At 46.8% G+C, this 13,402-nt stretch overlaps 1 protein-coding gene across 1 annotated transcript in view; it reads left to right on the top strand.

The window, feature by feature from the left end:
• The window catches only part of LOC115102228 (E3 ubiquitin-protein ligase UBR5-like), a 42,348-nt gene that overhangs the window by 10,485 nt on the left and 18,461 nt on the right, over nucleotides 1-13,402 (top strand). Inside the window, 28 exon segments of the mRNA XM_065008718.1 lie at nucleotides 234-350; nucleotides 600-865; nucleotides 1,121-1,238; nucleotides 1,425-1,609; nucleotides 1,843-1,952; nucleotides 2,351-2,463; nucleotides 2,762-2,923; nucleotides 3,143-3,254; nucleotides 3,394-3,548; nucleotides 3,686-3,883; nucleotides 5,581-5,791; nucleotides 6,084-6,210; nucleotides 6,510-6,757; nucleotides 7,045-7,165; nucleotides 7,406-7,503; nucleotides 7,726-7,883; nucleotides 8,003-8,094; nucleotides 8,225-8,371; nucleotides 8,526-8,644; nucleotides 8,790-8,916; nucleotides 9,210-9,339; nucleotides 9,658-9,818; nucleotides 10,105-10,344; nucleotides 10,547-10,670; nucleotides 10,873-10,993; nucleotides 11,127-11,258; nucleotides 12,462-12,719; nucleotides 12,964-13,232. Coding sequence (XP_064864790.1) covers nucleotides 234-350; nucleotides 600-865; nucleotides 1,121-1,238; nucleotides 1,425-1,609; nucleotides 1,843-1,952; nucleotides 2,351-2,463; nucleotides 2,762-2,923; nucleotides 3,143-3,254; nucleotides 3,394-3,548; nucleotides 3,686-3,883; nucleotides 5,581-5,791; nucleotides 6,084-6,210; nucleotides 6,510-6,757; nucleotides 7,045-7,165; nucleotides 7,406-7,503; nucleotides 7,726-7,883; nucleotides 8,003-8,094; nucleotides 8,225-8,371; nucleotides 8,526-8,644; nucleotides 8,790-8,916; nucleotides 9,210-9,339; nucleotides 9,658-9,818; nucleotides 10,105-10,344; nucleotides 10,547-10,670; nucleotides 10,873-10,993; nucleotides 11,127-11,258; nucleotides 12,462-12,719; nucleotides 12,964-13,232 — 4,419 coding nt within the window.

Below are 13,402 nucleotides of genomic sequence, written 5' to 3'. Positions count from 1 at the left end.
GCAAGGTCCACTAATTTTGGTGTTCATTCATTGATGCGATGTCAATAAAGCTTGTTCAGGGAACATGACAGCATTAATTTATCATGTTAATTGATTTCCCACTTGGTTTATTTCTATCAATATGTTTTTAAGTTTTCGCTAGGTCTATATCCTCAATATTGTTTTGGGTTTATATGCACAGATCAGATGAGCACATTTTTCTAAGTAATATTTCTGTTGGCGTTTTGGTCCAGGATGGTGTGAAGTTTGTGAGCATCGGGTCATTGTTCTCTGAGCTGGTGGCAGTGAGCTCTAAGGGGGAACTCTACCAGTGGAAGTGGAGTGAACCAGAACCATACAGAAACACACAGGTAAACAGCAGTACTGTACAACAAGCCAACAGGACTGATTGCATGAACAATGTGAAGGATTCAGCAGCAGACTTTTATCAAATAAAATTCAAATGATATATCAGAGACCAGTGCTGTACACTAAGAACACTAACTCTCCTCCTGAGGACTACTTTGCAAATAGATGTTTTCATTCAAATACACATTTTATTAGCAAACTCACCCCATTAAAAAAAATATATCTAAAAAATGGACTCCTCCTCCAATCAGAACCCTTCTATCCGCCACCCCCGGGTGTCCTTCTTGGGCCTGACCAATGAGAAGATCACCCTGCTGTCTGCTAACAGCATCAGAGCCACCGTGGCCACGGAGACCAACAAGGTGGCGACCTGGATGGATGACACCCTGAGCAGCGTGGCATCCAAGCTGGAACACAGTGCCCAGGCCTACCCTGAGCTGCAGGGGGAGCGCATCGTGTCTCTGCACTGCTGTGCCCTCTACACCTGCGCCCAGCTGGAGAGCAGCCTGTACTGGTGGTGAGTTAAAGTAGTTAATCTTCACTGCCGAGAGAGAGATTGGCTGGGTTTGCACTGGGATTGTGCCAAGCAAGCTCAATCAAGTGCAGCTAAAGTATTTGAAAAATAACAATTACTAGTTGAACTCAGGCAGTGGCTGGCCAGAGGCCCTCGCTCTACTCAAATGTCCAGTGCAAATGTAGAACTCGGTCCTTGAGATGTCTATGCGTACAAGAAGGTTAATCAGGTGGTTTATGTTTTGAAATGTTTCCTCAGGGGTGTTGTGCCTTTTAGTCAACGGAAAAAGATGCTTGAAAAGGCTAGAGCCAAGAACAAGAAGCCAAAGTCCAGTGCCGGCATCTCCTCAATACCCAACATCACCGTGGGAACGCAGGTGACAAAACATAACGTTAAAACATAAAACCAAGACTATGGGACCATTAGAACCCTGTGTATAAATGTTCCTTTTTCCTGAAATGTTTTTGTTCTCTGCACCTGTGAATCCGGTTGGATGTCTGTTGCGTACACTCGTACACTGCTTTTGAACGAATGTGAACAGGTGTTTGTGTCCTCTCTCCAGGTGTGCCTGAGGAATAACCCCCTCTACCACGCCGGTGCTGTTGCCTTTTCTGTCAACGCTGGGATCCCCAAGGTGGGACTGCTCCTCGAGTCTGTCTGGAACATGAACGACAGCTGCAGGTTCCAGCTGCGATCACCAGAGAGCCTCAAGAACATGGACAAGACCACCAAGACACAGGAGATCAAGTGAGTTAACTTCCATTTCAGAGAGCAGCTGATCTCAATTTGCTCCCTGCCCTTTTCCCTTGGCCCTAACCCTTCTTTGTTTGCAGATGTGCAAATATCAAAGGGTTAGGCCCACGGGAAGGGGTAAGGAGTGAATTGAGACCAGCTTGTTCCCTTCTAAGCCACTCCAAATCTAAATCAAAGACACTCGTCTCCAACACTCATGAACTCAGTCCTACCCATTCTCGCCTTAGAACGGAGAGCAAGCCGGAGTTGGTAAAGACTGAGATGGGGCCCCCTCCTTCCCCGGCCTCCACCTGCAGTGACACCTCCTCCATCGCTAGCAGTGCCTCGCTGCCCTACAGTACGTCACATTACTAGCTACTATACTATAACCACCTCTCTCGCTCTAATATTGCCATGACTCATTTGCCTTTGAAACAGATGGTGCGGCAATTGCAGGTCTCAATTATTATTATTTTGCTTGCATTTTGAGTTTTTCTCTAGTTGTTGTATCTGATAATGAAATCTGCTGTATCTGCTTACGAGACCTGGGTTAAATACTTCCGTCAAATGCTTGTGCTGCAATTGATTTAGCTTGCATGGTACAATGGAACCCAGATAGAATAGTCCTAAAAGTGCAAACCTCGCCCACCTTGCACAGTGGACAAGCTAAATCAAGCACACCTCGAGTATTTTACATGTTTGTTAACCCTGGTCTGCTGTTGTATGAATATCCTAGCGTGTTCTCTGCCCTTACAGAACGAAGACGCTCGACCCCGGCTCCCAAAGAGGAGGAGAAGGTGAACGAGGAGCAGTGGCCTCTTCGGGAAGTGGTGTTTGTGGAGGATGTTAAAAATGTCCCTGTGGGAAAGGTGGGTGTGGCTACAGGAAGGGACCAGACCCTAATGCTCTCTGGCAGACTAGGTGATAGACACCATTGTTTTGTTTTTATTAACACTAAAATATTTTGATTTATCACATTTGATAGTTATTTCTAAAAACCTTCTAGTCTATTTTTCAGATTTTTTCATTTACATGTAAAGAAATGCCTAAGAGCAGAACTCAAAGCCGTAGTATCATGTTTTGTATCCTGTGGATTGTCTGTTCGTTGTGTTATTGTGGTGTCTTCACGACGGCCCTATTTGCAACAGCTCCGTCTTTTAACTTCAGGTGCTGAAAGTGGACGGTGCGTATGTAGCTGTGAAGTTTCCTGGGACATCAAGCAGCGTGAGCACACAGCCGAGTCAGACTAGTGCTCCAGCTCCCATCACTGACTCTGACCCCTCCTCACTGCTGCAGGACTGTAGGCTGCTCAGAATAGATGAGTTACAGGTACGACTATTGGACGCTCACTTACACTCACATACTTATAACAGTATAGTGTAGTTATTATTACTCCCATACAAATGTGTTATTTCAGTGATGGTTTAATGTTTGTGCAATTATTTAATCAATCTAAGTGCAATTTTACAATAAAAGTATCTGTCATTGTAGTATTACATCTGTTGTATAAATGTTTGTCTAAAAGCTGGTGCCTGGTTTAATCAACAGGTGGTAAAAACTGGTGGAACTCCTAAAGTTCCAGATTGCTTCCAGCGTACACCTAAAAAACTCTGCATCCCAGAGAAGGCTGAGATTCTGGCTGTGAATGTTGACTCCAAAGGTAAGACATCTGGAAAACAATACAATGAAGTAATTCATATTGGTGTTGAATGCTGATAATGTAGTATTGAGTGTTTTAAGTGTGGATATGAATGAATTCTGTGTGTATTTCTGACTTGCTGTGTTGTCTGCCCCTTCAGGAGTCCACGCAGTGCTGAAGACTGGTAACTGGGTGAGGTACTGTATATTTGACCTGGCCACAGGCAAAGCAGAGCAGGAGAATAACTTCCCCACCAGTAACCTGGCCTTCCTGGGGCAGAGTGAACGCAATGTAGCAATCTTCACCGCAGGACAGGTCGGCACCTCTCCGCTACTCAATACAACCTTTTCTAATATAGCCATGCTTCATGTATCGCGAAAAGGTTGTGTAGGCAATTGCATATCCAACCATTTTCCTATTTTCTAAGCACATTTTGACCATTTTATTTCCAGGACTCCCCAGTCATCCTTCGGGATGGAAATGGCACAATTTACCCAATGGCCAAAGACTGTATGGGCGGGATCCGAGACCCTGAGTGGCTGGACCTGCCGCCCATCGCCAGCCTGGGCATGGGGGTGCACTCCCTGGCCAACCTCCCCACCAACTCAACCATCAAGAAGAAAGCTGCTATTATCATATTGGCTGTGGAGGTTAGCAAAATGTGATATTATTTCTAGCGCAAAGGGGATTATTTAGTGTATGGTCAATTTGTTACTGGGAGGATCGTCATTTTCGCAGGTTTCCCTAGATTGAGCTTACTTCTGGACCAAAAAAAACATGCTCAATATAAACTCAGCAAAAAAGAAGCGTCCTCTCACTGTCAACTGCGTTTCTTTTCAGCAAACTTAACATGTAAATATATTTATAAACATAAGATTCAACAACTGACAAGTTCCACAGACGTAACTAACAGAAATAGAACAATGTGTCCCTGAACAAAGGGGGGAGTCAAAAGTAACAGTCAGTATCTGGTGTGGCCACCAGCTGCATTAAGTACTGCAGTACATCTCCTCATGGACTGCACCAGATTTGCCAGTTCCTGCTGTGAGATGATACCCAAGTCTTCCACCAAGGCACCTGCAAGTTTCCAGACATTTCTGGGGGGGAATGGCCCTAGCCCTCACCCTCTGATCCAACAGGTCCCAGACGTGCTCAATGGGATTGAGATCCGGGCTCTTCGCTGGCCATGGCAGAACACTGACATTCCTGCCTTGCAGGAAATCACAGAACGAGCAGTATGGCTGGTGGCATTGCCATGCTGGAGGGGCATGTCAGGATGAGCAACATGAGGGAGGAGGATGTCTTCCTTTGTAATGCACAGCGTTGAGATTGCCTGCAATGACGACAAGCTCAGTCTGATGATGCTGTGACACTGCCCCAGACCATGACAGACCCTCCACCTCCAAATCAATCCCGCTCCAGAGTACAGGCCTCGGTGTAATGTTCATTCTTTCATCGATAAACGCGAAACAGATAAGAGCACTTTTTGCCAGTCCTGTCTGGTTCAGTGACGGTGGGTTTGTGTCCATAGGCGACGATGTTGCTGGTTGATGTTGCTGATGATGTCTGGTGAGGACCTGCCTTACAACAGGCCTACAAGCCCGCAGTCCAGCCTCTCTCAGCCTATTGCGGACAGTTTGAGCACTGATGGAGGGATAGTGCGTTCCTGGTGTAACTCGGGCAGTTGTTGTTGCCATCCTGTGCAGGTGTTACACATGATCTGCCACTGCGAAAACGATCAGCTCTCTGTCCTGTCTCCCTGTAGCGCTGTCTTAGGTGTCTCACAGTACGGACATTGCAATTTATTGCCCTGGCCACATCTGCAGTCCTCAAGCCTTCTTGCAGCATGCCTAAAGCACGTTCACGCAGATGAGCAGGGACCCTGGCCATCTTTCTTTCGTGTTTTTCAGAGTCAGTAGAAAGGCCTCTTTAGTGTGCTAAGTTTTCATAACCGTGACCTAAATTGCCTACCGTCTGTAAGCTGTTAGTGTCTTAACGACCATTTCACAGGTGCATGTTCATTAATTGTTTATGGATCATTGAACAAACTTGGGAAACAGTGTTTACGATGAACACTTTACTATGAAGATCTGAAGTTATTTGGATTTTTACGAATGATCTTTGAAAGACAGGATCCTGAAAAAGGGCCGTTTCTTTTTTTCCTGAGTTTAGGCTCTACATTGGATGTGCTTTTTAGCCAAGGAAAATTATGTTTTTAACCTTAAACCTTCCCTTATTGTATTCTGTTGATTAATGCTTTTGTATTTTGCATTTTTTTTATTCCCGCTGTAAAGTATATTGAGATGCTGATGCACTTTAAACAACTTTGTTAAACTTGTGTTTCCAGAAGCAGACGTTGATGCAGCACGTGCTGCGTTGTGACTTTGAGGCCTGTCGTCAGTACCTGGTCAACCTGGAGCAGGCTGTTCTCCTGGAGCAGAGTCCCCACGTTCTCCACTCCTTTCTGGGCCACCGCTGCGACGGCAACCGCAACATCCTCCACGCCTGTGTCTCAGTCTGCTTCCCCGTCAGCAACAAGGAGACCAAGGAGGAGGAAGGTAAACCACGGCTAGAGTGCTGGGTGGTGTATACAGCGAGATAAAACATTGCAGATGGAATTCAACAAATGGAGTTAACTGGATTCCCTGTTCTACCTGAAGCACAATATATTCCAATCTGAAATTTCTGTGAGGTTACACCAGCGTCAAGACTCCTGAACTCTCCAAAGGCACAGTGTCAGTTTTGAGGCATCCTCTGTGTTATCTTTCTCATCTCCCATTTGACTTCCATTATTTCTTCATCTCACTGTGTGTGTATATGTGTGGTAACTGTTGGGCTGGTGTTTTCCAGAAGCTGAACGGTCTGAGAGGAATACGTTTGCAGAGAGACTGTCAGCAGTGGAGGCCATCGCCAATGCAATCTCTGTGGTGTCCAGCAACAGCTCTGGGAACAGGACGGGCTCTTCTAGCAGCAGAGGGTAACTAACTTATACAAGTTTTTAAGTTGACCATTTTCTTTCAGGCAACATGTTCATGATGAGAAACACTGAAGAACTGGATTATACTAACTGATTGTTCCATAATGCACAATAAGTGAAATAATTTTACTGAGCCTATTGGCTGAGCCTTTTTTTCCATTCTTAGAAACCCTATCAGGATGCCATTTAAGACACTTGAGACCAAGAACACTATCTTGGTGCCCATTTATGTCTACATGTCAGTCCTATTGTCTTTCCACCACTCATGTAACCTGGTAAGTGTGTTCTGTCTGACGCAGGCTGCGTCTGAGGGAGATGATGAGGCGCTCTCTGAGAGCAGCGGGGCTTGGTCGTCACGAATCCGGCCCCTCCTCCAGCGACCACCAGGACCCCGTGTCCCCACCCATCGCCCCTCCCAGCTGGGTGCCTGACCCCCCTCCCATGGACCCAGACGGTGACATAGACTTCATCCTGGCCCCTGCAGTGGGATCTCTCACCACAGCCTCAACAGGGACCAGCCAGGGCCCCAGCACATCCACTATACCAGGTTAGATACCTATCTAGATACAACCACACCTAGCTAGCTACTCCACCACTGTACCAGGTCAAATACCTAGCCTGTGTGATACTAAATGTCACCTAATTCCCTGTTTAGAACACTACTTATGGCCAGAGCCTGTATATAAGGAATAGGGTTCCATTTGGAACCAACCAATGGCTAGCTACTTCCTCACTATACCACCATACATGCTCAGATGTGGAGTTAGTTGGGGTTACCCTATTGTTCTCCAACTCTCCCCAATGTCTCTGACCTGTTCCATCCTCCTGCCACAGGCCCTTCTGAGTCTTCGGTGGTGGAGTCTAAAGACCGCAAGGCCAACGCCCACCTCATCCTCAAACTGATGTGTGACAGCATGGTTCTCAGGCCACACCTCCGCGAGCTGCTCTCTGCCAAGTAAGACTCTTGTTTTTGTTTTCATCTTTCTTTAAAAAAACTGCAGGAACGTTCCATTTTTTTGTACTTTCTTTGTGATAGAGGCAGGTGTGATTGAGAGGGAGATTGAGAGTTGGGAAGGCCGATGGGTCTGGGCAAGCTTTTTCATTTTATAACACAGTAATGCCTTGTTTCATTAAAATACTGAACTATTGCTCTCATTATTATTGATGTTCTAAAGAGTGTGTGTGTATTTGACAGGGATGCCCGTGGAATGACTCCGTTCATGCTGGCAGTAAGCGGGAGAGCTTACCCAGCTGCCATTACTGTTCTGGAGGCTGCGCAGAAAATGGCCAAGGGTACATCACTCACTGCACTGTTTATTTGTCTTTGGTTGAGAAAGAGGAGACTTTGGCAGTGATACTAATGGATATGAATGCCTACGTGTTGATGTAAACACAAGTCATGAATTTATACATGAAGAAGTGATTATACATGTTCTGTTTAATGGGGAGATGACTACCTAAACTTAATAACCTAATAAAAATCTATTTTAATGTTCTGTTGCAAATCCTGTGTAGTGGGAGACCCCGGCATGACTGAGAAGGTGGATGCAGACTCTGTGTTCATGGAGATGATTTGTCCCTCGGGGACCAACCATGACGACTCTCCTCTCTACGTCCTCTGCTGCAACGACACCTGCAGCTTCACCTGGACAGGCGCTGAACACATCAACCAGGTGGGTGGGTCACTTGGGAGGACAATGCAACACGCACAACAAATGAGTCACCTGTTTGCACTGATTTGCCTTTTCACAGATGGGAATCTTTGCTGACCATTTTCTCTCTGTCCATCTAGGATATCTTTGAGTGCCGGACCTGCGGCCTGTTGGAGTCTCTCTGCTGCTGCACTGAGTGTGCCAGGGTGTGTCACAAAGGACACGACTGCAAGTATGTACTTCACTCTTCATCCTGGTGTTAGTGGATTTTATTACTTACATCCCGGTTTTATACTGTTGTAATGCATCACTGCATCTGATACAGGGGATTTGCACCAGGCCTTTAATGTCTTTCTCCCCAGACTCAAGAGGACCTCTCCCACTGCGTACTGTGACTGCTGGGAAAAGTGTAAGTGTAAGACGCTGATCGCTGGACAGAAAGCTGCTCGCCTGGACCTGCTGTACAGACTGCTCACCACCACTAACCTGGTCACCAGTCCGAACAGCCGGTAAACACACTGACTGTGACTGTAGGCTGTATTTTGTGTTCAGTGTTAACATGTATTGCTTTTAAATCCAATGTTGGTTGTTTTCATTCAATCTGTCAGGTGTTTTTTCAGGGGCTTTAGTAATGTGTTTTTCCTCTGGCTGGCCGGCCAACAGGGGGGAGCATATCCTTCTGTTCCTGGTGCAGACTGTTGCTAGGCAGAGTGTGGAGCACTGCCAGTACCGGCCCCCTCGCATCAGAGAGGACAGGAACCGCAAGGCTGCCAATGCTGAAGGTGGGTGGAGGTTTACGACTGTTGTCAGGCCTGGTTTCACTTCAAGCAACACTGAAAATCTAGCATGATGGCTCAATGTTTATGTCACATCTATTCTAAGAGACAATTCTAATAGTTTTTTTATGTTGTCCTCCCTGTGTGTCAGACTCTGACATGCCGGACCATGACCTGGAACCTCCACGCTTCGCCCAGCTGGCCCTGGAGAGGGTGCTGCAGGACTGGAATGCTCTCAAGTCCATGATAATGTTTGGATCCCAGGAGAATAAAGACCTGTGAGTTCTCTAGCCCTGCCTGCCTTCACCAGCTCAGTGTCACTTCTCAAACCTCTTTGTCCATTCCTCCAACCTCTCTTTTATCCCGCCATCCCTCCTACCTCTTTGTCCATCCCTCCAACCTCTTTGTCCATCCCTCCAATTTATACTTAAGCTGTCTAAAATAGTTACGGAAGCAAGCACGCACATTTTCTTCCTGAAATGTACCTCATCGGATGAGCAGCTGTTTTACCAGTTACGAGTCCTCTTAGTAGTGTCACCTTTAACTCTGGTGTCCTGGTTGTGTGTTCCAGGCTGAGTGCCAGCAGCCATATCGCCCATCTTCTTCCAGAGGAGCAGGTATACCTGAACCAGCAGAGTGGCACCATCCGCCTGGACTGCTTCACACACTGCCTCATCGTCAAGTGTGCCCCTGACATTACAGTAAGTCGGGTCAGTCCACCCCCCCTTAAATTACTCAGAGCTTCAGGAGTCACCTACAGGACGCACCACTCATCTTCTGTTGCAAGTCCTCTCTCTGGGTCGGATTCTCACACAGATTAAGCCTAGCCCTGGACTCCTCCTATTTCATTGGAGAATTTAATTTGGGTCAGAGGAACTTGCCCAGAGGGTACACTACCTCCTATCTATGTGGCAAGTGCAACATTATCCCTCTAGGTGTAACTATGTGGAGTCAACCTTGAAGGTGGTCTGGTCTGTGTGTTAGCTAACCGTCTCTGAATCTTCTGTTGTCTCCTGTAGTTTATTGACACCCTACTGGGGACCTTGGTGAAGGAGCTGCAGAACAAGTACACTCCTGGCCGGAGAGAGGAGGCCATCGTCGTCACCAGGAGGTTCCTGCGCTCTGTGGCCAGGGTGTTTGTTATCCTCAGCGTCGAGATGGCTTCATCCAAAAAGAAAAAGTATGAGTACCAAATCCAGATCTGCATTTTCCTGTTGTACAGGGCTGGGGAGCGGGGAGTGGGGAGCAGTACAAGACAAATCAAACGTGTTTAAATCCACTAAAGGGCTAGTCCAGTCCTTTAAAATCACCTAAACTAAAGGACTGAACTAGCCCTTTAGTGGATTTAAACAGATTTTATTTGTCTTGTACTGCTCCCCACTCCTAGGTGAATATAAACATAGCAGCAAGGACTGATTTGATACTTCCAGTTGACATCTAATCTCCTTTCTTGTTGTTTCTTCCAGTAACTTCATCCCCCAGCCCATTGGGAAGTGCAGGCGTGTGTTCCAGGCCCTGCTGCCCTATGCGGTGGAGGAGCTGTGCAACGTGGCGGAGTCCCTCATCGTGCCTGTGAGGATGGGCATCGCCCGGCCCACCGCCCCCTTCACCCTGGCCAGCACCAGCATCGACGCCGTGCAGGGCAGCGAGGAACTCTTCTCTGTGGAACCCTTGCCACCAAGACTCTCCCCAGACCAGTCCAGCAAGTGAGTGGTTTTACTCTGCATTCGCACAGACAGACATGCAGACTGTGTTCCCCAGCTCTGTTGATTTGGAGGTCTTTGTGACCTTCCTCTGGGAAAATATAATCTAGGGAAGTATAAATGTATATGTATAAATTGGTTTAAAGTGGCTTGGATTTAAACATTGGCGTTAACTCAAATGGTCTTGTTTGCCTGTGTGTGTCAGTTCTAGTCAGACTGCATCGTCCTACATCATCAGGAACCCCCAGCCTCGCCGCAGCAGCCAGTCCCAGCCGGTCAGAGGGAGAGATGAGGAGCAGGATGATATTGTGTCTGCTGATGTTGAAGAGGTGAAGAGTCTCACTAGAAAAGGAACATCAATGGGGGGGGGCAAAGATCAAAGTGTTGGGTGTAATCATGGTTGCTGTCAGTTTAGTAAGAATTTCATGTTTACTTCTGACATTGATTGAATTGAAATGGAATTGAACCCAACACTTGATGACATTTGCTTTCTCGGTACTGATTCCCAACCGTCTACCTCTGTTGTGGCAGGTGGAGGTTGTCGAGGGCGTTGCCGGGGAGGAGGATCACCATGAAGACCCGGAGGAACATGGAGAACAGGGAGAGGAGAACACTGAGGCAGAGGGACAGCATGATGAACATGATGAGGATGGTGAGAACCTAGACTGGACTGACTCCTTTTTTTTCCTACCACTAATGTGGTAGAATTTTACAACCTTTCTACTAATTATTGACAGTGATGATGCTGATGGTGGTTGAAGAGGGTTATGTCCTTTCCTCTCCAGGAAGTGACATGGAGTTGGATCTGCTGGCTGCCGCAGAGACTGAGAGCGACAGCGAGAGTAACCATAGCAACCAGGACAATGCCAGCGGGCGGAGGAGTGTTGTCACCGCAGCAACTGCTGGCTCCGAAGCAGGTATTATAATTCCCACCATTATCTTTTGTATTCACATTTTAGTTTAAGTCCTTGTCATTTTAATTAAATTTAAATCCCTGGTTTATTTTCTTATGTCATGTGGCCACTGGCCAGCCAGCCATCTAAATGACCTCATTTAACGATCCTACCTGAGTTCTTGAGACTGCTAAATGGAAATCGCTTTCTGCCTCACCGCCCTCTTTAATATTCAGTTGCTGTTCAGGCGGACTAACTATTTTTCTGTCTCATTATCACCAGTCTTGACTGGCCGTCACACCAGCTAGTAAAAGGGAAGAGGCCCTATTCTTTTTATTTGATTTTTTAGGTCACATTGTTCTTACCACTATTGACAACATGGCTTAAGACTGCAGGCCAACTAGTCTACTACTAGGGTTCATTACTCAATGTATTTCATTTGCAGGATGTAGAATATTTTCAAAATGCTGGTATGGGCTCCTTTTTACTACAATGCATAATATGTCAGGGCTAAAGTGACATTTGAGGTGCACACACAGTTTATCCTAAGGAGTTCACCCAGTATTGCCCTCCATCTCACATATCACCATGGTTCTCATCAACTAATAATATCTTACTCCCAAGTCTAACTGTCTTGTTGGTGTTTCTCCCTGAATAACAATCTATTCACTTTCTTTAGACTTGCTAGCTGGTGTGGGGTTCCTCCCTTGTGTCCATCTACATTTTGCCTTTGATTCTTTGTTTGTGGTTGTAATTGCTTTTAATATGGAAAAGTCTGGAAATATTTATAATGGTGTATTTTCCCGTCAGACACTACTAAGATCACTCAATAAGACCAACAATAGAAATAAAAACCTATGATGGGCCCAGTTTTTCAGTGATCGATCTGGATTTAGCCCATCAGATGGGATTAAATGCATAGCTGGAAACAGAATGAATAGAACAGGAGTCCCAATTAAAGCCAATAATTCTGTTATATTTTTATGCGTTTATTCCTGTGCAATAGGCAAAATACCTTTCTAAAAACTGCACCCTGGTGAAACTGTGGTACTTTAGCCTAATTTGAACAACAAGAAGCAGCGTTGTTTAAGCTGAGTTGAGCTGCTCAATATAACATGGCAGTGGTGTGGAACACTAACCTGCACTCCTGCTACCTGGCAAGGTGAGCAGCCACTCGCACTCATCTCTCCCTAATCCCCCTTCGTCTTCCCATCCCTCTCCACCAAGGTGCCAGCAGTGTCCCTGCCTTCTTTTCAGAGGACGACTCCCAGTCCAACGACTCAAGCGACTCGGACAGCAGCAGCAGCCAGAGCGACGACGTGGACCAGGAGACCTTTCTATTGGATGAGCCCTTGGAGAGGACCACCACTGCCTCGCACGTCAACAGTGCTGCCCAGGCGCCACGCTCCATGCAGTGGGCTGTACGAAACACCCCCAGCCAGAGAGCCACGGGCAGCGCCCCCTCCAGCTCCTCCACCCCCGCTGGTCAGCACTAAAACTACTACACACACAATCTAGGCTGTACGCACCACCACTCTCATATTGACACATCTGAGATGGACTGCATTTAGGACAGTCTTGTATTGATTTTTTGTATGTCTTTTGTCTGTCATTCTATCGCAAGAGAATATTGGACTGAGTCAGTGGGACATTTTTGGTGTTATGTTTTGCTGGGGACTATGTTGGTGAGGTCTGTCTGTGCTGACGCTCATGTCTCTGTGCCCAGCAGCGAGCTCCACCGGTCTGATCTACATCGACCCGTCCAACCTGCGGCGCAGCAGTGCCATCAGCACCAGTGCGGCCGCTGCGGCTGCAGCTCTGGAGGCCTCCAACTCGTCCAGCTACCTGACGTCAGCCTCCAGCTTAGCCCGGGCCTACAGCATCGTCATCAGACAGATCTCTGACCTGATGAGTCTCATCCCCAAGTACAACCACCTGGTCTATTCCCAGTACCCTGCTGCAGTCAAACTCACCTACCAGGACGCTGTCAACCTGCAGGTGACACAGACCCACACACAGATCACATTGCATTATGTTACCTACCAATGGTCACATGTTAGTGTCAACAAAGTGGTTCTGGAAGTATTTTATAGGATAATTATTCTGTCCACACCTTTCTGAATAAAGTGACTAACCGTTTTGTGGAGATGAAATTGGACTTTTACACT

Source organism: Oncorhynchus nerka, linkage group LG3 (assembly GCF_034236695.1).
Source record: "Oncorhynchus nerka isolate Pitt River linkage group LG3, Oner_Uvic_2.0, whole genome shotgun sequence".
Taxonomy (NCBI): Eukaryota; Metazoa; Chordata; class Actinopteri; order Salmoniformes; family Salmonidae; genus Oncorhynchus; species Oncorhynchus nerka.
Note: the sequence above shows the minus strand (reverse complement) of the source record. Positions and strands in the feature narration are given on the sequence as shown.